The sequence below is a fragment of the Cibotium barometz genome, chromosome 36 (assembly GCF_041138505.1).
Source record: "Cibotium barometz isolate CiBa-2024 chromosome 36, ASM4113850v1, whole genome shotgun sequence".
In the NCBI taxonomy this organism is placed as follows: Eukaryota; Viridiplantae; Streptophyta; class Polypodiopsida; order Cyatheales; family Cibotiaceae; genus Cibotium; species Cibotium barometz.
The window spans coordinates 26,868,139-26,889,013 of NC_141081.1; the positions used below are offsets into that span (position 1 = coordinate 26,868,139).

At 45.9% G+C, this 20,875-nt stretch overlaps 1 protein-coding gene across 1 annotated transcript in view; it reads left to right on the top strand.

Annotated features, from left to right (window-relative positions):
• Positions 1-20,393, top strand: part of LOC147617706 (alanine aminotransferase 2-like) — a 132,802-nt gene extending 112,409 nt beyond the window's left edge. Inside the window, exons 13-15 of the mRNA XM_086775948.1 lie at positions 19,369-19,443; positions 19,557-19,760; positions 19,876-20,393. Of these exons, the coding sequence (XP_086632074.1) occupies positions 19,369-19,443; positions 19,557-19,760; positions 19,876-19,992 (396 nt within the window). The 3' untranslated portion in view covers positions 19,993-20,393. The remainder of the gene's footprint in view (positions 1-19,368; positions 19,444-19,556; positions 19,761-19,875) is intronic.
• Positions 20,394-20,875: the final 482 nt, after the last annotated feature.

Consider the following 20,875-nt stretch of genomic DNA (forward strand, 5'->3'; position numbering starts at 1 on the left):
GCAAGAGTCAAGATGGACCGAGTACATTACCAAGTTGGTGGGACTGGGAGGTGACATACAGGTTATGAGGAAACTCGAGGATGAGCTTCTCATTTACCGCAACGGTAGCCATATGTTTGGGTGAGCTGTTGCATTGCTCAGGGGGAGACAGTTGGATCCAGTGTCTTGGTGGGAGAAATATGGTATTGGTACACCCAACTTGGTAAGGTTCTTGAATCCATCTTTGTCTCCTATTCTTTCAAAATCTACATTCAAATGTTAGTCTCTTTAACTCTAACTTTAAATTCTTTTTTGTACAATGTAGAGATGGATTGCATTGAGAATTCTATCCCAAGATTGCAATTCAAGGCCTTGTGAGAGGAATTGGAGTACATGGGCTCTTTTTCACACGAAAAAGAGAAACAGACTCTCCAAGGCACAATTGGAGAGGCTTGTCTTTTGCCATTGCAATCTGCGATTACTAGAGCAAAAGGGTCATCCCATTGAGCCTCGCCAAGTGAATCCAGATAATATTGATATCATCAAGTGCAAGGAGATTCTTGACATTCTTCAAGAGGAGAGAGACATCTATTCTATGCTCTATGAGGAGATCATGGCTCCAGCTTGCACTACACGATCTTGTTGAGAGGCTAGTACTAGTGGTGCACCTGCACCTCTAGAGGATGAGGCATTTGAGGGCTCAGCTACCGGTAGTGACCCTGAGAGTGAGGCTACAGAGGCAAAGGATGAGGATGAGGATGAGGATGCAGATTGCAGCTAGCAGTTGCCAGCATCATTTTATTTGGACATGTTATTTATTTTGATCTTGGATTTTGAGTCATGACTCATCACCCACCTGGTGATTCTTTTGATTTCTGTATAGTGATCACTATTAATGAAGTATTAAGCTTTTTCTTGGTAGTGGGCAGTGGTCCAATTGGCAATGATCAATCGTGATTTGTCATCATCATATCTTACATGTATTCTGTTTTTATTGAAATGAATTCAATGTGGTCTCTTATAAGTTATGTTATAGATATATATATATATTTATTTATTTCAAGTTAAAAATATACATGTTTTTTCTATTTTGTATGAAACCTTTTTGGACCCGCTTCTTACCTTTTATGAAACGTTTCAAAACGTATGAAAGCCGTTTCATACCTGCTGTTTCAAAAATGCCTGGCAACACTGTGCTGACATGAGTTGCTCACTGACAGAAATCCACACCCCTCCCTGCATCCAAGAGGGGCCGAAAAATGGGGACTAGAAAGTGTGACTCCTGCCTAGAAGAATCTTCTTGCATCTACGGATGTGCCCCTCTGAGAGGTGGTGCTCCTGGAGGAATAAAATGTCTATGGGTCCCCCAACCATGGCTCTCTGGAGCTTGCCTCATAGGACACCTCGTCTCTAAAAGCACCGAGGTCCCCCTAAACCCTGAATGTTCCATGTAACAATCCGCATATGAGTCTCTGTGTGATGTGGCCCTCCACTCGAAGAGTCTTGGGCGAGGGTTTAGACGGGTAGTAATCACAATCCGTGCGGGGTGAAGGCGTGCCAGGTGGGCACTAATCCTGTCCTCCATGTGGCACCACTCTGTGCGAGCGCGAGCGTATGCATGCTCCGGACTCCATCGATCACAATAGAGGTATCTGAAAGAGGGGGGAAGAGGTACGGTGTTAGAAGTATGCATGAAGACAAAAAGGAGCACCTCCAGGCTGGAGACTACCATCTCCCCGTCCTGGCCTCAATGACTAGAGCCTCCAAGCTCCATCCTAGCCAAAGGCCAGAAATGGGTGAGAATGCCGGTGATGTGAAGATCCTGGAGGTGCTAGGAGAGCTCGACTGCCTGGCCCTGGATGGCACTTGCCACCATCTCAAGATCCCACTCTGTCCTCGAGTGAAGAGGAAAGAGAAGATCATTGCGCCATTATCTGGCGTAGAGGGCCTGGAGTGGTGAAAAACCACACATACCCGAATCAGGGGCTGTTGTCTCCTCAAAAATGTTGGTTTCTTCCGTTGGCAGACATTAGAAGAAACTATAGTCCATTGGTTGTTCCAGGATCTTGGAAGCCCCACTTGGGGACTTTGGCGGAAGAACCCTCACGGGGGAACGGCAATGGTCATCTCTACCGGCTCAGAGAATCGGTGAATCAAGTGACGAACAGATCCTGCCGGCTGCCTCCGCTCTGGGTCAGAGGCCATTGGGGGGCGACGAGAGTGCTTTGCAGAGGTAGAAGGGGGGGGGGGGGTGCTCGGATGATAAGGGCGGGGCGGGGGGGACTGGGAGGAAGAGGGAAGGCTCGGATCTTGGGAGCCCCACTTGGGGACTCTGGCGCAAGAACCCTCACGGGGGAAGCTGCAATGGTCATCTCTACTAGCTCAGAGAATTGGTGAATCGAGTGACGGACGGATCCTGTCGGCTGCCTTTGCTTTGGGCCGAGGGCCGTTGGGGGGTGACAAGAGTGCTCTGGAGAGGCAGAAGGGGGGGAGAGGGAGGGCTCGAATGATAAGGGCGGGGCAGGGGGGATTGCGGCGTGCAAAGTCGGTGTTGAAACAAGGAGAGGAGGGGGTGGAGAAGGTGAGGGAGGCTGTGAGGGAGGGGTGCTTGTCATGTGTGCACATAGTATATCTACCGTGTGCAGCACGCATACAACACTAGCTTCGAGGCTTAGGGTAGCTTGGAGCTAGGCAGGCTGATTGGTGAGCTGGGCCTACGGATGGACTGATGGGCGGGCACCCAAGTGTGGACGCCCGGTGACCGGACAAGAGTCTATAAAAGGGTAGCCAAGGTCAATAAGTTAGAGTCTCATGAGTCTTTGCGAGAGCTTTGCGGTCAGGAGCCTAGATCTAGTGCAGACGTGCACTTGCTTCATGCAACGGAGGCCGGCAGCGGTCTCAAGGCCCGCGAGGGTAGCTTCGTGGCGGTATGGGACATCATGGAGTAGAGATGGTTGGTGCGTCTTGCCAGTTAGCTCAGCTCGTGGCTCTGTGGGGACAGCCAGGTCTTGTGGGTTTTGCCCACGGCTGTCATGGTTAGGTGGTGAGTCAGGCCTGCACCCCTCACGTTTTATGGCTTTGTTTTGCAGGTTTCGAGCCTTGTTTTAGGATCGCTCTATGAGGAGATCCGTGGGGATTTGACATTGTTGTCGGGAGAGATCCATCAGAGAGGATGGCTGCGGGGAGGGGCTCACCGGGGGCTCAGAGAGGCCAGTCGGCTTCTCAGAACACCGGGGGGGGGGGGGGGGATTGGTCGCCATATTGGTGGGGCCGGAGGGGCACGCTCCAGGACTGGCGAGGGCGCGTCACCAACGGGAAAATCCGGAGATAAATGCTCATAACGGTTCTTTGACAGAACCGAATCCTCCTGAGATCTGCGAGCCTCGTGCACGCGGGAGCAGCGCTCGACTTGGGTTGTTGTTCGGCGCCTGGGGTGCGGGCCAGCCATCCGTTGGTAGCTGGGCCATCTAGAGTCGGGGCTAGGGGCTCTACTGCCTGAGGGCTTGCCACTCTCCCTGCCCCCTAATGAGGCTTAGCAGAAGAAACGGGGGGAGGAACCAGTGGAGGCAGTCTCCTGGCTTGCCGTCGAGGGCAAGCTCTGGCTAGATGGCCCATCTGCTTGCAAATGAAACATTGGTCTGGGAGGCTGGAATACTCCACATGTTGTTGTATGGGGTCTGGAGGCTAGGAAGAGATATACAATGTGGTACAGACTCTGGCAAGGCCACACAAATACAGAGGGATGGAATTCCAACTGCCCGCGTGAGAGCCATGGCAGCAGTGTGTGGGGGGGGGGGGTGTTGACTCCATCACTCTCTCGATGGCACCACCAATCACTGGGAGAAGAGGAAGGTACTCCTTCCTAAGGCCTGGAAAACAAACTGTCGCTAGAAAGCCCGAAACGCTAGCCAGTGGGTCAAACGCTGGATCGAAGCCGTACTGCCACCGTGCAAAGAAGGCTTGTGACGTACGCAATGCAAGGGGACTCACCCGCATGACCGGGTTTGACGTCGTTGGTGAGTTGAAGTCCACTTGGTAGTATTCGCGTCCTAGAGTGTGAATAGCGACGATCTTCGCAGGTTCGCCAATGAGGTTGGCCTGAAAGAGATCCATGAACGGTCCGTGCGCAAGGGCGGCTACCAACAATTTTGTAGACTAGGGTGGAGGCCTCAAGAGAGGAAACTGTCATGGCACGAACTTGAAATATGCAATTGCTATGGATCCTTTGCTTCTGCATCATTTAATCAATGATCATGGCTTATGATCAATTCCACTTGCTACTGCTTGACAAATAAAAAAGCCTTGAGGCTGTTGCGACGCAATTGTGTTTGTTCGCCAAAGATGCATGGTGGTTTGAATATTCTCAATATTCACTACCATGTTTTAGCTCGAATAAGGTACCATGATTCCATTTTTTTTTTCGGCAAGAGCAACCTTGGGTAATCATGCTTGCAGTTATGTATGTATGTAAAATAAGAAATATCTAGCATCCATACAAAAATAGCATGAAAGACAATGGTAATACTGAAATGAAAACTAATCTATTAACTATTGAGCAATGACCACTAACTAAAATAATTAAAAAACGGGCCAAATAAGTGTTGTACATTGAACCTCATATTTGGTACTAAGACCTTATCCATACGAGGTACAGTATGTATGGAGTGGTAGGGAAAGTACTGAAGGTACACATCGGATGAGTACGGGTACGGAATGCAACTATGGCTATGTGTACAAGCATGAAAACTATGGCTTATGGAATTTGGGTGAATTCACATTGGGAAGCGATGCTAGGCTGCTTTTAGGGCTGCATTGTGGGCTGTCCATATGCTACAAGAATCATGCAAGATTGAAAGATTGCATTGAAAGACCTCAAATAGGTGGGATGTGATTTTGCAATCGAAAACTCTATGCGACTTGGAAAGTCTGCACTGGTTGTAGGCATATGCTCACTTATGGTAGTGCTATGTGTGAACAGGGCTTAACCAAGGGCACTTTTTCCAATGTGGTTTTTCCCCTTGGATATCAAGTGTGAAAGGACAATCTACATATAATATTTTGTACTTCTATATTATATGGATGTGACACACATGCAAGGGTTGACTTGCATTTTGCGGCTACCACACTTTTGGCTCTCTCTCTCTCTCTCTCTCTCTCTCTCTCTCTCTCTCTCTCTCTCTCGTTTTTGTGTGAGCTTCTTCTTCCTGCACCTAACCCTAATGTGCAGGTTTTTGTGTGTGTGAGTGTGTGAGTCCAACACAAACAATTGGTATCAGAGCTCTGGAGGTTCTCAGCTTCCTGGAATTTCAGTCTCTGCAGTTCCCTGTGAAATTTTGTCTAGCAGATCTGTCGACTGTGAACTTTTGTCGGTCAGCTCCGTCGCCTCTGTGCGATTCCGTCCGTCTCGACTGTGAACTTCCGTCAGTCAGCTCCGTCGCCTCTGTGCGATTCCATCCATCGGACAGCTGCTTCAGCCCAGATCGGCCGGCCAAAGACGGCGGCACTACTGTGCAGAGGACCGTCGCCGCTTAGCTCGCAGGCGGCGCCTCCCATCCAGCCGGTTGCGTTACTGGCCAGCGAACCTGGCCTGCACCTTCAATACTTAGCACGTGCCTCGTTTGTACTTGCAGTCCCCCTCCTGTCTATGCCATTTCAAGGACATACTCTTTTGAGGTAATTTTTTATTCAGATTTACAATTTTTTTAAAAAAAGAATTTTGGCAGTCTTTTCAAGACAAGTGCAACAACTTTTGGGGGTTTGCCAAAATTCCCCTTTGCCAGAACAATTGCAAGTGGTGCCATACATGCTGTTTGGGTTGGAATTTGGGGTTTTCCAAATCGAGGTCAAAATCAGCAAATTGAGCCTCTTTCAGCTCCAAAAATTTGGGGCTTTTGTGCAAATTGGCCAATTAACTGCACATTGAAGCAATTGCAGTGCATAAAAATTTGGGGTTTTTTAGATTGGAGCATGTAATTGGGCATTACAGCCGTGATTTGTCGCATATGTATACACATTGTGTGTAATTGGACAATTTGGTGCCGGTTTACACTTGCTTCAGTTTGCAGGCAAAAATTTGCACTGGACATTTGGTTGCCTGGCAGTGCACATTGGTGCTTGGTTTGCTTGCAGGTATATTTTGTTGACATGGCTCAAAATGCCACAAATGTATTTGGTGTGCTCACCCAGGAGGACAAGTTGGATGGATCTAACTACTCCCTCTGGAGTTTCATGATCCGTAATTTGCTAGTAGCCAAAGGGCTTTGCAGCATCGTGTGTGGTGATGACACACGCCCACTTACCATATAGCCAGCCACGCCTCAAAGGGGAGGTGCTCAAGGAGCTCCTGGGGTAGAACTTGCTCCCACACAAGAGCAGAAGAGATGGGACTCTAGGGATGCACAGGCCATGTCATTGATAGCCCTTTCAGTGAAAAGGACTATTATTCCACACATTCGTTCTTGCAAGACATCGAAGCTTGCATGGGACACATTGGAAGCAATGTATCAGGTACGCAACGAGCCAAGAGTTGCCTACTTAAAGAGGCAATGGGACCTTCTTTGTATGGATGAGGGTGACTCCATGGCAGATCATCTCACCAAAGTGAAAGATTTGCAGGAACAATTGCTCAACATTGATGAGGTTATTCCAGACAGACAACTGGTCACCAACACTCTTCATTCTTTACCACCTTCCTACTTGGGCTTTCACACCTCTCTCAACCTCTCCATGAGAGGAGGTGGTGATCCTGTCACTTTTGAAGAGCTGGTGGGTTTACTCTTGCAAGTAGAGCAAACAAGAGCAAACTTATTGAGCAACCGTGGTGGAGACAAGGCATTTTTAGCCAAGGATAAGAGTAAAGCAAAGAGCTTTAGGCATGGGGGACAACAGTCTAGCAAGGCTGGCCATGGACAGCCCTCTTCTAGTGGTGAAAAGTCTGACAAAGGGGATGCAAACAAGCCCAAAAAGAAGGGCAAATGTCACTACTGCCATAAGCCTGGACACTACATCAGTGAATGTAGAAAGCAAATTGCAAAAGAGAGAAGGAAAGAAGCAGGCAATGCCGTAGCTAACTCTTCTGATGACAAAGCACAGCAATCAGCTAATGTAATTCAGGAAGAGTACACTTTTTTGGTCACATGCACTAGTGACACACCAAGTGCTTCAGACAATGATATGTCTTGCATTGCATTTGACAAATAGGATGTACATGGTATTTTGATAGTGGTGCTTCGAGCCACATCACTTCATGCAAAGATGTATTTCAACATTTTGATAGTGGTGCTTCGAGCCACATCACTTCATGCAAAGATGTATTTCAACACTTGGTTTATGCTTCAAATGGCCGCACTATATCATGTGTAGATCATACCACATATCCAGTAAAGGAAATTGGCAATGTCATACTTATTGCAGCCAATGGTGCCAATATATGTATGAAAAATGTGTTGTATGTTCCAGGGATAAAGAAAAATCTGCTCTCCGTCTCAGCCATAAACGACCAAGGTTTAAAGGTTGAATTTGAAGATGGGAAGTGTTTGGTAAAAGACCCATCAAAGGGTTATGAAATAGTCACTTCTGGAACACGATACAAAGGCTTGTATAAGGTGGACAGCTATGACAAGCATACTTATGATGCAATTACAGTGGTTGCCCACACTCTTGCTATGCATGATGCAGAGCTTTGGCATGCTCGTTTTGGGCATGTAAATTTTCGGAGTTTGATGCTTTTGCAGAAGCATCATATGGTTGATAATATGCCGTCTCTTGAGTCTCCAACAATACATGTATGTGAGGGGTGTATTTTGGGAAAGATGCAACGTAAACCATTTCCCAAAGATGGAGCTGTTAGAGCTGAAAGTAAATTACAGATAGGGGGGCATCTTTACTTCGTCACATTCATTGATGACTACTCAAGGTTTGCTTGGGTTTACCCCTTGAAAGCGAAAGCAGAGGTGTTTACATGCTTTTGACACTTTGTAGCAATGGCTGAAAAAATGTGTGGATGTAAAGTCCAAACACTCCGCTCAAATAGAGGTAGAGAATACATGTCAAATGCATTCAAGGATTATATGCTTCAAAAGGGCATCAAACACCAATGTACTGTGCCTTATTCACCGTAGCAGAATGGTGTAGCTGAGAGGAAAAATAGATCTCTCATGGAGATGGCAAGATGCATCGTGAAAGCACAAAAGTTGGCTCACAATTTCTGGATGGAAGCAATAATGTGTGCAACTCATGTGTTGAAAAGGTGTCCAACAAAAGCTTTGAAAACCATAACACCATTTGAGGCTTGGTATATCCAAAAGCCAACAGTGGATTATATGCGTACATTTGGGTGTTTGGCATATGCACATGTGCTAGAACAACTCCGAACAAAGCTAGATGAGAAAGCAATAAAATGCATTTTTGTGGGCTACAGCAATGAGAGCAAAGGATACTGTCTTTATAATCCAACAACACGTAGGATTTTTGTCAGTAGAGATGTGGTATTTGCTGAAAATTCAGTACAGCCCATGTACAGCTTGTATAAAAGTAACGATACAAGCATACAGGACATGTTTGATGGACTATTACCCATTGCAATTAGGGGGGATTCAGATCAGCCAGCCCCTACACAAGAAAATCCTCATGTAGAACATGTGGAACAGCCAGCCATTCAGCCCCCTTCTATGGAAGAAGTGGAAGATCTTGCCAGGGAAGAGCAAACAGCCATAGACACAGCCAAGTCGGTGCCAAGATGGTTGCTGAAAACTTTGCAAGAAAGCAAACTTGCAGCTCCACTCACAGGTAGAACAAGGGCTAGTTCCAGCCATGCATTGAATATGCATCATGAGGAGTTTGCATTAGCCATGGGTGGTCTCTTTGATTATCATGAAGAACAATACTTGGGATCTTGTGGAATTGCCGAAAGGCAAGCATGTCATTGGAACAAAGTGGGTGTACAAAGTTAAAAGGAAGTCTGATGGTACTATTGACAGGTACATTGCAAGACTTGTGGCTAAAGGCTACTCCCAGAAAAAGGGAATAGATTATGAGGAGACTTTTGCTCCTACTTCGAGAATGACCACAATAAGATCAGTAATTGCATTGGCTGCACATAAAGGATGGAAAGTGCATCAATTGGACATCAAAACTGCATTCTTAAATGGGGATTTACAAGAGGAAGTATATGTAAATCACCCCATTGGTTTTGTAGTTCCTGGTAAGGAACATAAAGTATGCAGGTTACACAAAGCATTGTATGGGTTAAAGCAAGCTCCAAGAGCTTGGTATGATAAAATACATGCTCATCTAACCAGCCAAGGTTATGTGAATAGTCCAGCTGAAAGCACATTGTATGTGAAGAAAACCGGTGCCAATATTCTCAGTGTCATCTTGTATGTAGATGACATGCTCATTACAGGTACTAGCAAAGCACAAATTTCAGATTTCATAGCTGATTTGAAAGCTGAATTTGATATGTCATATTTGGGGCCTTTACACTACTATCTCGACATACAGTTTATGCATACAGATGACGGCATTGTTATGCAGCAAACTAAGTACATAAAAAGTTTGCTAAAAAGGTTTCACATGGATGAATGTAAGCCCATTTCTACTCCAGTAGAACTAGGTGTACAGCTTACTATGCATGATATTGGAGAGCCTTTTGAGGCCGGCTTTTACAGCCAAGCAATGGGATGCCTCATTTACTTGTGTAACACTAGGCCAGACATATCTTTTGGGGTGTCTTTGTTGAGCAAATTCATGCACAGTCCAGGCACAAAGCATTGACAAGCTGTCAAACGCATTTTTCGTTATCTTCAGGGTACCCTGGATCTTGGTTTGTTCTATCCCAGGGGAGACAGCTTGCAGCTTTATGCATCCAGTGATTCAGATTGGGCTGGTGATTATGATACCAGGCAATCCACCAGTGGGAATTGTTCTTTTCTTGGCAGCTCATGCATATCTTGGTTGAGCAAAAAGCAACCCACCGTTGCCACATCTACTTGCAAGGCTAAGTACAGGGTAGTCTTCACAGCTACAGTAGATTGTGTATGGTTGAGGAGATTATTGGCTGATCTTCGTGAGTGTCAGCACACACCCACCACCATTCTCACTGATAGCTAGAGTGCTATGGCCGTGGCACGAAATCCCGTATTTCATGCACATACCAAGCACATTGAGATTCATTATCACTATGTCAGAGAGAGGTTACATGCAGGGGAGGTCAGTTTATCTTACTGCCTACACAGGATAATGTTGCAAATCTATTCACAAAGGCTTTACCTCAAGAAAAGTTTGAAGCTTTCCGCAAAGCTTTGGACTTACTCTCATACAGAGAGTGATCTGCTACCTTGTGCAGGTTCACACTTTCACTACAGGTGGAATTTGTAGGCATATGCTCACTTATGGTAGTGCTATGTGTGAACCGGGCTTAACCAAGGGCACTTTTTCCCATGTGGTTTTTCCCCTTGGATATCAAGTGTGAAATGACACTCTACATATAATATTTTGTACTTCTATATTATATGGATGTAACACACATGCAAGGGTTGACTTGCATTTTGTGGCTACCACACTTTTGGCTCTCTCTCTCTCTCTCTCTCTCTCTCTCTCTCTCTCTCTCTCTCACACTTTTGGCTACCACACTTTTGGCATGGTCATCGAGCACATGGACAAGCTGGCTTCAGGAGAGGATTTACTACCTTGGATCACATACTGACACTTCGGGCACTTATTGAAGAGGGCAGGGCATAGAAGAGAAGGATATACTGCTGCTTTGTGGACTTCCGCAAAGCCTTTGATACCGTACCACATGCTAGGCTTATTCACAGATTGCATGACATTGAGGTACCCGAGGATATGCAGTAGGGGATATATGCTTTGTATGAGTCTGAGACAGGCAAAGTCCGAGCTCCAGGCGGACTATCTGATAGGATGACCAGCACGATAGGGGTGAAGCAGGGATGCCCGCTATCGCCCACCCTCTTTGGATTGTACATTGATGCAGTCTCTGATTATGTAGACAAATTGGGAGGCCCAAGGGCATGCCTGGCAGGGGTGTTGATACCCATCTTGTTATATGTTGATGATATTATTCTAATCCATAGTCACAGGGGACGGAAGGGACGGACTGTTGGAACGAAGGGACGCCGAGTCGGGACGGTTCAGGAACGGGGACGGCAGGGGACGGTCGGACGTCCCCCTGGAGGCGTCCCTCACAAGGGACGGTGAAGGGGACGGCAATAGGAACGGGGACGGCTGTGGAGGACGGCACGTTGGGGGGACGGCAGGGAGCCATTTTGTGGTTTCTTTTGCCCGTTTCTAGCCGTTTGCGGGGCCGTTTCTAGCCGTTTGGCTTGGCCGTTTGGGGAGGCCTTGAGCCTTTGAGGCTTGGGCCTTGAGGCTTGGGCCTTGGGCCTTGGGCCTTGGCCCTTGCCTCTCTCTTGCCTTGAGGTTTGGCCTTTAGGCTTGAGCCTTGGGTGCCCTTGCCTCTCTCTCTCTCACTTGCCCTTGCCTCTCTCTTGCCTATCTAATATCTATATAAGAACAAGGCTACAAGGCTACAAGCATGGAGTTTAGCGTAAACGGCCCTTTGGGCCGGGGGGGGAGTCATCTCCCCCCCGGACCCCCTGCAGAGAGGGGCTCATGCCCCCCTCCGCACCTTCCCCCAAGTAGGCTGGTGTGAAACTGCGCGCCACAACGGACCCAAAATTTACAGCCCATATGCAGTAGGTGTATAATAACTCACCGCATATGCATGTAGCCTGGTTGGCAGTGTGCCAAGCTTCTCCAAAATCGTCTCATGCTATTTGGCCACAATCGGCCACCATCCGGTGTTAATATGACTCAAAAGCTATGACTCAAAAGCTTACCATTTTATGTAAATTTGTGCTCATTTTGATGTACTTCCAAAGTAGAACAAGTATAGAGTAGAAAAACTTTAAAAAAAAGTATTTTTTGAGTGCCGTTCCCTCCCCCGTCCCCGTTCCCTACTTATGGCCGTCCCCCGTCCCCGTCCCCCGTTACCATCCCCCGTTACCGTCCCCTGTTCCTTGTGACTATGTTCTAATCTCAGACTCTTCAGAGGGACTACAAAGACACCTCGATACATTATAGGCTTTCTGTGTGCGGATAGAGATCTGGCAGGGAACCTTGGGAAAACCAAGGTTATGGTGTTTAACACCACACAGGCATGGGTGATGAGATCAGAGCCCCAGTTCACTTTCCGAGAGTACGTCAGGTCATATGTCTACTTGGGAGTTACTTTCACAGGACCGCGTTTCTCCCTGAAGGAGGCAACAGCAACTAGATTAGCTGGAGGGCATGTAGTCTTGGGGGCACTTGAGAGGTAGTGTGCACACATACAGTTTCAGGAGCCACGCACCAAATTGTGGCTATTTGATACGCTTCTCACACCGACCCTCCTGTACGGAGCTCCAATTTGGGGGCCCAGTATACATCACAGATCTCAGAGAGGGACAGATGAGGGATGGAGGCAAATGAAGAGACTACTGATTATGATGATTGCCCGCATGATTCGGAGCAAATCATCAGTACCACACATGAGATTGTTTGGGCTGAGTTGGGTGCCCCACCAGTAGTAACCAAGGCCCTATTCCAGGCAGTTACCTTTTTACAGCGACTATGGGAGCTCCCTCAGCAGAGGTATTCCCGTTTGGCATTGACCTCATCCCAGGCTTAGTTAGTACGAAAGGTACGATACGGTACGGTACGATAAATATGGTACTAATTGGTACCTTAAAATTTTTTGAGGTACGGTACGATATTAGTACGTTTTTTTAAAAAAAATACTTCCTAAACTTAAAAATTGTAGACAAGAAGTTACAAAATAGTAGAACCATGAACATAATGTCATCATGCCATTAGAGTACAAAATTGCTACAAAAGGATAGGCCAAAAACTCATGGCATGGGCGACCGCCAACATGCGTACATACATGATACTACATACTACAATACATCATCAATGGGCTAGAAGGAGATAGATGCCCAATGCCTAGAGAGCTATAACATATCAAAAGTCTACATCATCACCAACATCTGCATGATCATCAACATGATCACTACTAGAGTGTCCATCAAGAGAGTTCTCTGAAGAGGACTCTTCGAAGGTGGACGAGACACTCTGGGGATCATTCTCACTAAGTAGGTTGCCGTCATCATCAAACAAGGGCTCTCTAGGCAGTGGGATATCATCATGAGGGGGCAATGGAATATCATCATGAAGGCGGGGATTGGAGCTCATGGAGTAGAGGAGAGAGCGTAGAGAAGATAAACTATGGGAAGAGCTTGGAGGAAGAGAACTTGGAGTAGAGGCTCAAGTGGGATGGAAGGAGCTTGGAGGAGGGTGGAGGAGGGTGGAGGAGAGGCTTGGAGTAGAGGCTTGGAGTAGATGGAGGGTGGTGGAGGAGAGGCTTGGAGTAGATGGAGGAGAGGCTTGGTCCTTGAGGCTTTTATAGAAGGACTCAGGAGAGATGAAAGGAAAACAGCCAAAAAAACGGGCAGAAAACGGTCAGAAAAAACGGGCAGAAAAACGGCTATTTCCAACGGGCAGAAACAGGGCTAAATCGTACCTGATCGTACGGATATGTACGGTACGAATCGTACGTACGATCTGATCCGTACGACGTACGGAACTAAGCCTGCCTCATCCATACAATTGGCAGAGGATGGAGATACTCATTGTTGGTACGCTCAGATGAGATCATGGTTTGACCTACATGGTTTGTGGATAGAGGCACTACCACCCTTTCAGTATAGTTTGTATTGTCCATTTTTGGATCTCACCCGCTCAGAGCAAAACCGCATGATCAGGATGGATATCATTAGAGTGGACACAGAGAGGACATCCTTGAGCCCTTGGGCACAAAAATGGCTCACTACAAGAGCCATTTTCTACACCTCTCACCGGATGATTTTATCACCCACCCCGTACATGGATGTACACCTATCACATGGGATACGTTGTGCCATTGGACAGATCCGGACCTCATCACACCAGCTGCGGATTGAGACAAGGCGATATGTGCATCAGATCGTGGATGACCGCATTTGTTAGCTATGCTACCAGGAGGTAGAGACAGAGAACACTACATTTGCCGATGTACAGTCTATTATGAGATTCGAGGGAGATATCACTGCCTCTTCCGAGAGGGCTTTGGGCCGTTACGCAGGGTCATGGAGTTTGAGGATCAGAGATGCCTGGGATTGTTTCTACTTGAGCTCAGGAGACACAGAGAGACCCTCTTGGCAGACAGGAGGCCGAGCCATGTACCTAGACAAAGGACCATGACAGATTTCTTCGGCACCAGCACCAGCACCAGCACCAGCACCAGCACCAGCACCAGCACCAGCACCAGCACCAACAACCCAACCCACACCTCCTGATACCTCCTCCATTGGGCCATCAGGGCACCGACCACGCTCCCAGGGAGTCACCACTGATAGAGTAGTTTATCTTATGTCGTGCTCGTCGGCCACGCCCACCCGGATCCCGACCACGGCATCCTCACCATCGCCAGATCAGAGCAATTATTGCTCGGCATCGGAGGCGCCTACCTTGCTTCTACGACCTCTCCATTCTAGACAGCCCCGTGGCGGAGATACTTGATCTAAGGAGAGGGCAACACTTCAACTGATCAGCATACATGGATCTACCTAATATACATTTTTCAGTATTTTCCAGTATTTTCTACTCAGTATCATCTCAGAGTCTTACAATTCTGTTCTTATAACTGTAGGACAATCAGTTTATTGTACTTTTTAGTCTCATTTAGTTGTTCTCTTTGATGAGACACCAACTTCAGATGTACTCTCAGTTTTGGTCTCATAGGCCACTTTGGCCTCTTAGAGACGTTAATATATCATTTCATTTCATTTCTCTCATTTTTGTGTGAGCTTCTTCTTCCTGCACCTAACCCTAATGTGCAGGTTTCTGTGTGTGTGAGTGTGAGTGTGAGAGTCCAACACCAACATTGGTTCTCTTTGTTTGCAGAACCGCTAGTTATGCAAGAGCCATGTAAAGCATGCTTTTTGGCATTCTTGGGTATACGCACGCTACAGGATGTTGTGGATGATACATGGAATGTGCTATTATTCCCATAGGTTTTCGGTGAGCATAACATGGGTTTGCATTATAGACCGATTTGGAGGAAGATTAAAAGGTTATTGCAGCCATATGAACCATTGCCTCCACTTGTTGTGAAAATGGTAGGCTATATGACTAGAAAGTGAAATGGCAAACTGACAATGCTCGGGGATCACATTTGGATAAGATAATTGCAGCTAGCATGTATAACTATTTTCTTCCACCACCTTGAATTCACACACATGGCAACACTCTGGGGTATGCAAAAGAGTGAAAGATGGTGGAAAAAACACCTCTGGGGTATATGGAAAAGTAAGCTGACTTTAAAGCAAAGATTGTTTCTTCGGCGTTGTTTAGTGGGTGTCCTCCCTGTTGTGGAGATGCTCGCTAAAAGAGGGATAGCTAGAGCCACCTGTTGTAGATGTGGAGCTCATTCTGAAAGTGTACATCATTTGTTATGGCATTGTTTGGAGACAAGGAGTTTCTTCGACAATTGGCCGATGATATCACAAGACGCTTTCCGGGCAAGCGACATGGAAAGCAATTCAGGATATTTGGGACTGGTGTGCCTAACTCTCCTTCTTTTGATGTTTTATTTCTTGGCCTCCTCGAGCCTCGGGGACTTCCAATGCGAGGAAAGGGAGTCGCTAAAGCCCATTATGTCCATAACCTGCACTATAATACTCCCAATAAACTGTGTCTAAGGCCTTGGCTATGTATATCTGCATGATGAGAACATCTTGCTTCATATACTTGGCATATTCAATGCCTATGTATGCATTTGCTATGTTGTTAGCAATTTGTCTTCTAGGGACAAATCCATACTGTGCTGGATGTAGACCTACATGTAGGACACCCTTTATTCTATTAACAAGCATCTTGGTGACCAATTTGTATATGACAGGCATGAAGGAGATGGGACGCAAATCCGATATAGTATAACTGAGCTATTTTTTGGGCAGCAATTTCAACAAACCTTCTTTCCACGAGCATGGCAACTGTCCAACCTTCCAACAGTGATTTACCATGGTCCATAAGACTGACTGGCGATTTCAAGTTATCCCAAAACATTTGAAAGAACTCCACAGTCAGGACATCCCAGCTTGGAGACTTCCATTTTCCTAGAACCTCAATGTTGTTAGCCTCTTGCTATGTGATGACAGGCATAACCTACTATAAGAAAAGTTCTCGCGCATCAAGAACCTCATTGGAAAGAGGTAGAGGGGTAGAAAACATGACAAAAGTATTCATGGCAAGTGTTTGCAAGCTGAGCTTTAGTGCATGTCCAAGTACCATCTTTTCTTTTGACCCTTGCCATGCATTGCTTTCGTCTAGAAGTAAGCAAGCCTTTGAGAAAAGATTTTGATAAGCAACCTTAATCAAGTAATGGCTTTTGTCTCGCCCTAGTTTGCCAGTTATTAAGCTTACAATTATCATTATGACAGAGGCAATTTGTAGCTTGTGTTAAACAGCTATTGTTCATCATTATTTAGCTCTGTGAGCTAGCTAATTTCAGTGTACTCTTGCACTGCAATTTTGGCTTGTTCTACTTGTCTTCTATTCTCTTCCATATACCATCTGCTATAGTCCTAGATCACAGCCTGCATTCGCTGTACAAAACTAAACCAAGCAATATCTATATCCTCTTGCATATTCATCACAAGGGGATATGCAGTTGTACGTACCTAGTCAGCGAAATGAGCATGTGACAAGTAATTGTTCTTAATCATAAGTAGCCTTCTGTTAGGTAATGGACAGTCTAAAGTACAGGCCAAGCCATAAGTAGCCTTCTGTCAGGTAATGGACAGTCTAAAGTACAGGCCAAGCTATAGTCCTAGATCACAGCTTGCATTCACTATACAAAACTAAACCAAGCAATATCCATATCCTCTTGCATATTCATCACTGTATGTACCAAATCAGCAAAATGAGCATGTGACAAGTAATTGTTCTTAATCATAAGTAGCCTTCTGTCAGGTAATGGACAGTCTAAAGTACAGGCCAAGCCATAAGGAGCCTTCCGTCAGGTAATGGACAGTCTAAAGTATAGGCCAAGCTATAGTCCTAGATCATAGCTTGCATTCACTATACAAAACTAAACCAAGCAATATCCATATCCTCTTGCATATTCATCACAAGGGGATATGCAGTTGTACGTACCAAATCAGCAAAATGAGCATGTGACAAGTAATTGTTCTTAATCATAAGTAGCCTTCTGTCAGGTAATGGACAGTCTAAAGTACAGTCCAAGCCATACCGACGAATGATCACAGAGGCGCAATGTGTGATCAATCCACATTTTACGTGTGTGATGCAACATTGAGAAGATACCATCTAAGCGTGCCCAATACTCCGTAACATCATTATGATGAAAAGTATAACCCTTTTGAGGTGAATTATTGAAATCCCCTATAATAAAAGCATTTGAAATCCATGGATATATTCGTAAGAAGCGCCACATCGCAGCTCTATGTGATGCATAAACACTTGCAAATTCATACAGCTCTCTTGCAATCATACATTGCACCACAAGTCAATGACCATTCGGATCATTGCACGCCATTATAGGCCGCAACTCATGCTTTTCCATCATAAGAGTTCCAGAAAAAGCTTGAGTTACCGCATAGAAAACATGATATCAAGAGAAGACCCCTTGTCTTCCAGCAAATCTATGCTGCAAACAAACCACATGGGGATGTATAGTATTTACATGTGACCAAAAAAACCTCCATTTATTTACATCACAGAGGCCTTGTATATTTGTAAGTAAAGCACTTGATTGGTATTAACATATTTACAATGTGAGTGAAAGAGAGGCTACATCACATCTTGCATGGGAGCATGACTGCCTATGTCACCATGTAAAGAGCATTCTGCAGCTTGAATATCAATGTGGGCGACCTAGGGTAAACATGCATAATTTGTTGTCCGAAGAACAAGAAGACTTTTCCAACAACATTTGTTTGTACTTGGACTCAAGTGAGAATTCTCTCATAAAAACCTCGCACTGCAGAGTAATACACACACACTTTTTTTTTTTGGTAATATCTAGTGCAGTATATTTATATGCTCATAAATTTACATGATGGGAGGTCTCCGAAATGGAGAGTATCCCAAAGTAACTTGGCTAAAAGCAATGTCCTCAAACTGTAAGCAATCATGGAGGGATTGTCGCAAATTCATCTTAAAATAAGCATATGCCTCTAGAGGCGTCTGCCCAAACATAGCATTGTTTCTCATCTTCCATATTGTCAATAAAGCCCAATATCTAGTCCAATGCTGTGCGGCGTAAGGGGAGTGGCTTGGTGCAAAATAACAGACAGCAATGTGGATGAATCTGTCCCCAATAAGCCGTAGCCGCATCCAAGGATACCGTGTGTCCTAATCATTCCGGACGATGCTGAGAATCTGTCAGAGGTAAGGTCTAAAAGGACAGCTACCCCTCTTGAGATCATCCCCTATGTAAACTTGTATGCCCTTGAGGGCAACCCGAGTATCCAAGCTTTGTCTGCTATTGATTAGGGGAAATTGATGATAAGAGGCCGTTCTCATGTCATGTCCTTCCCTGCTCTCCATGTGTCTGTGAAGAAAGGAGAGGGAAGGGGGGTAGGGGTGTCTTCCACACACCCAACATTTGGTAGAGGGCCAAAGCATCTGCCTTGGGCGAAGTTCCCTCCTGTAGGGTCTCATGTATAATGCTTTGTGTGGTTTTATGTCTCTTCACTGCCTCCACCCAGTCTTTTTTAGAAGTATGCAGCTCTTCCCTTAGCTTCTCGTTTGCAGCCTTGAGCTGCTCCATATCCGTCCTCAAGTCCTTACATGAATCCAGCTCGCCTTCTTCCATGGCATGGTCTTTAACAGTGGCCTTGAGGATCTCCATCTCTGCCCTAATTTCCCCTATCAGTGGGGCAGGTTCCGGGGTTGCCTGGTCTCGTTCAGGCCCTCTGAGTCTCTAAATCTGTTTCTTTTAAAGAGTCCATGAGTCTGCTTATCATCTGCTTGTGCAGTGTTTGATGAGAGAGAGAGAGAGAGTAGGGATACACTTGCAGCAAGGTAAGGGTGGGTTGGGCAGGGCGATCAGGGATATGCATGCAGCGCGTGTTGGGGAAGGGGGCAAAGAAATCTAAGGGTGGGTTGCACAGGGAGAGCGCATCAAGGCAGGGGGTCCACAGCAGGAACAGCAGGGCAGCCACCAGTGCGCAGCGCAAACAGGGGGCCATCGAGAGAGAGAGAGAGAGAGAGGGAGAGAGGGGGAGAGTTTTCTCCCCACAAACTTGACTTTGCACTATCATGCAGGTTGGAGATGAGTCATATGAACTGTATGTTAGTGAGCGCGAAGGAATTCTTTCATCATTAGGCAGGAGAGCAAAGGTGCATGTCTAACCTCCTTCCCTCCCCCCATAGGTGTCTCGTCACCATCTCCCATTTGAAGTAAAATGTCTGTTGGCAAATGGTTGGTTTAACGATGATGATTTCGTATGCAGATGCTTGCTTCTGCCTTGAACAAGCTGGAGGGGGTAACCTGCAACGAAGCAGAAGGTGCTATGTATTTGTTCCCTCGCTTAGAACTACCCAAGGGAGCAATCAAAGCTGCAAAAGCTGCAGGGATGGTGCCAGATACATTCTATTGTCGGCGTTTGCTTGATGCCACAGGCATTGTTGTCGTACCAGGTTCGGGATTTGGCCAGGTAAGGGCACGCTACCTTTTGGTATGTGAAATGTATAGGCAGAAATACTCTGCAAAAACCTTTATCATGTAGAGGATGGGTCTTCACATGTACCCTCAATGAGTGGTGTCCCCAGGTACCGGGAACGTGGCATTTCCGAACTACAATTTTGCCGCCGGAAAAGAAAATGCCAGATATTATTGAACGGCTTACCAAATTTCACGACAGATTCATGCAGGAGTTTCGGGACTGAGATTCAACATCTTTTATGAACACAGGCACTTTGATTATGAGTACAGAGGATGGTGTCTATGAGTAATCGATTGCTACACTGCGGGGAGTAAAGTGACCACGAGTACAGTGGGACTTGTTTTGTGCATCTTTCCTTCTCTGCCCTGACTGATTCAAAGCTTTTCAATTCTTTGTAGTTTTCTGGGCACTATCCCAGTTCTGCAAGCATCTGTTACTGGTGGAATAAGACTGCTATTTTTGAGACTTGGACTAACTGAACACAATAAAGTGACCATCACATCGCTCAGCCATGATCAGGAAACTCATGCTTATTTGAGAGTCTAATCAATTCAGTATAATGTCTTGAGGTGACTATCCCCAGCAGCCTTATCGGTCTGCAAGGCTCACTACCTCGAAGTCAAATTTTCGCGCATGCGAGAGAGCGAGAGAGAGAGAGAGAGAGAGAGATCACGGGTCCTTGCCATGGACACCATGGAGGGCATGTAGTTCACCACACTACATATCTGATGTCTTTGATGATTTTCACCATGCTACATGCCCTTCAAGTTTGCTTGAAACTTAAAGATGGACATGGGCATTGAAGTCTTTGACTAATTGTCCATGGTGTGTGATTGGCCCAAAGGGTAATACCCTCTTGTGAGTTTGAACACCTGAGGAACATAATGGGTTTTCAACCACAACTGTCTCAACATTTTTTGTATTTTGAACTTGCTTACATGTTTTCACTTGACATGAGTTTTGATGATCACTTGTTTTCCCTGCACAATTTTATACATGAAAACTCTACTGGCATCATTGGATGCAACAACGAAAAGATTCATGTTTATAAAATCTCTCCTTATAAATATATACCAACTATACTAGAATATCTAAATTCACTTAAA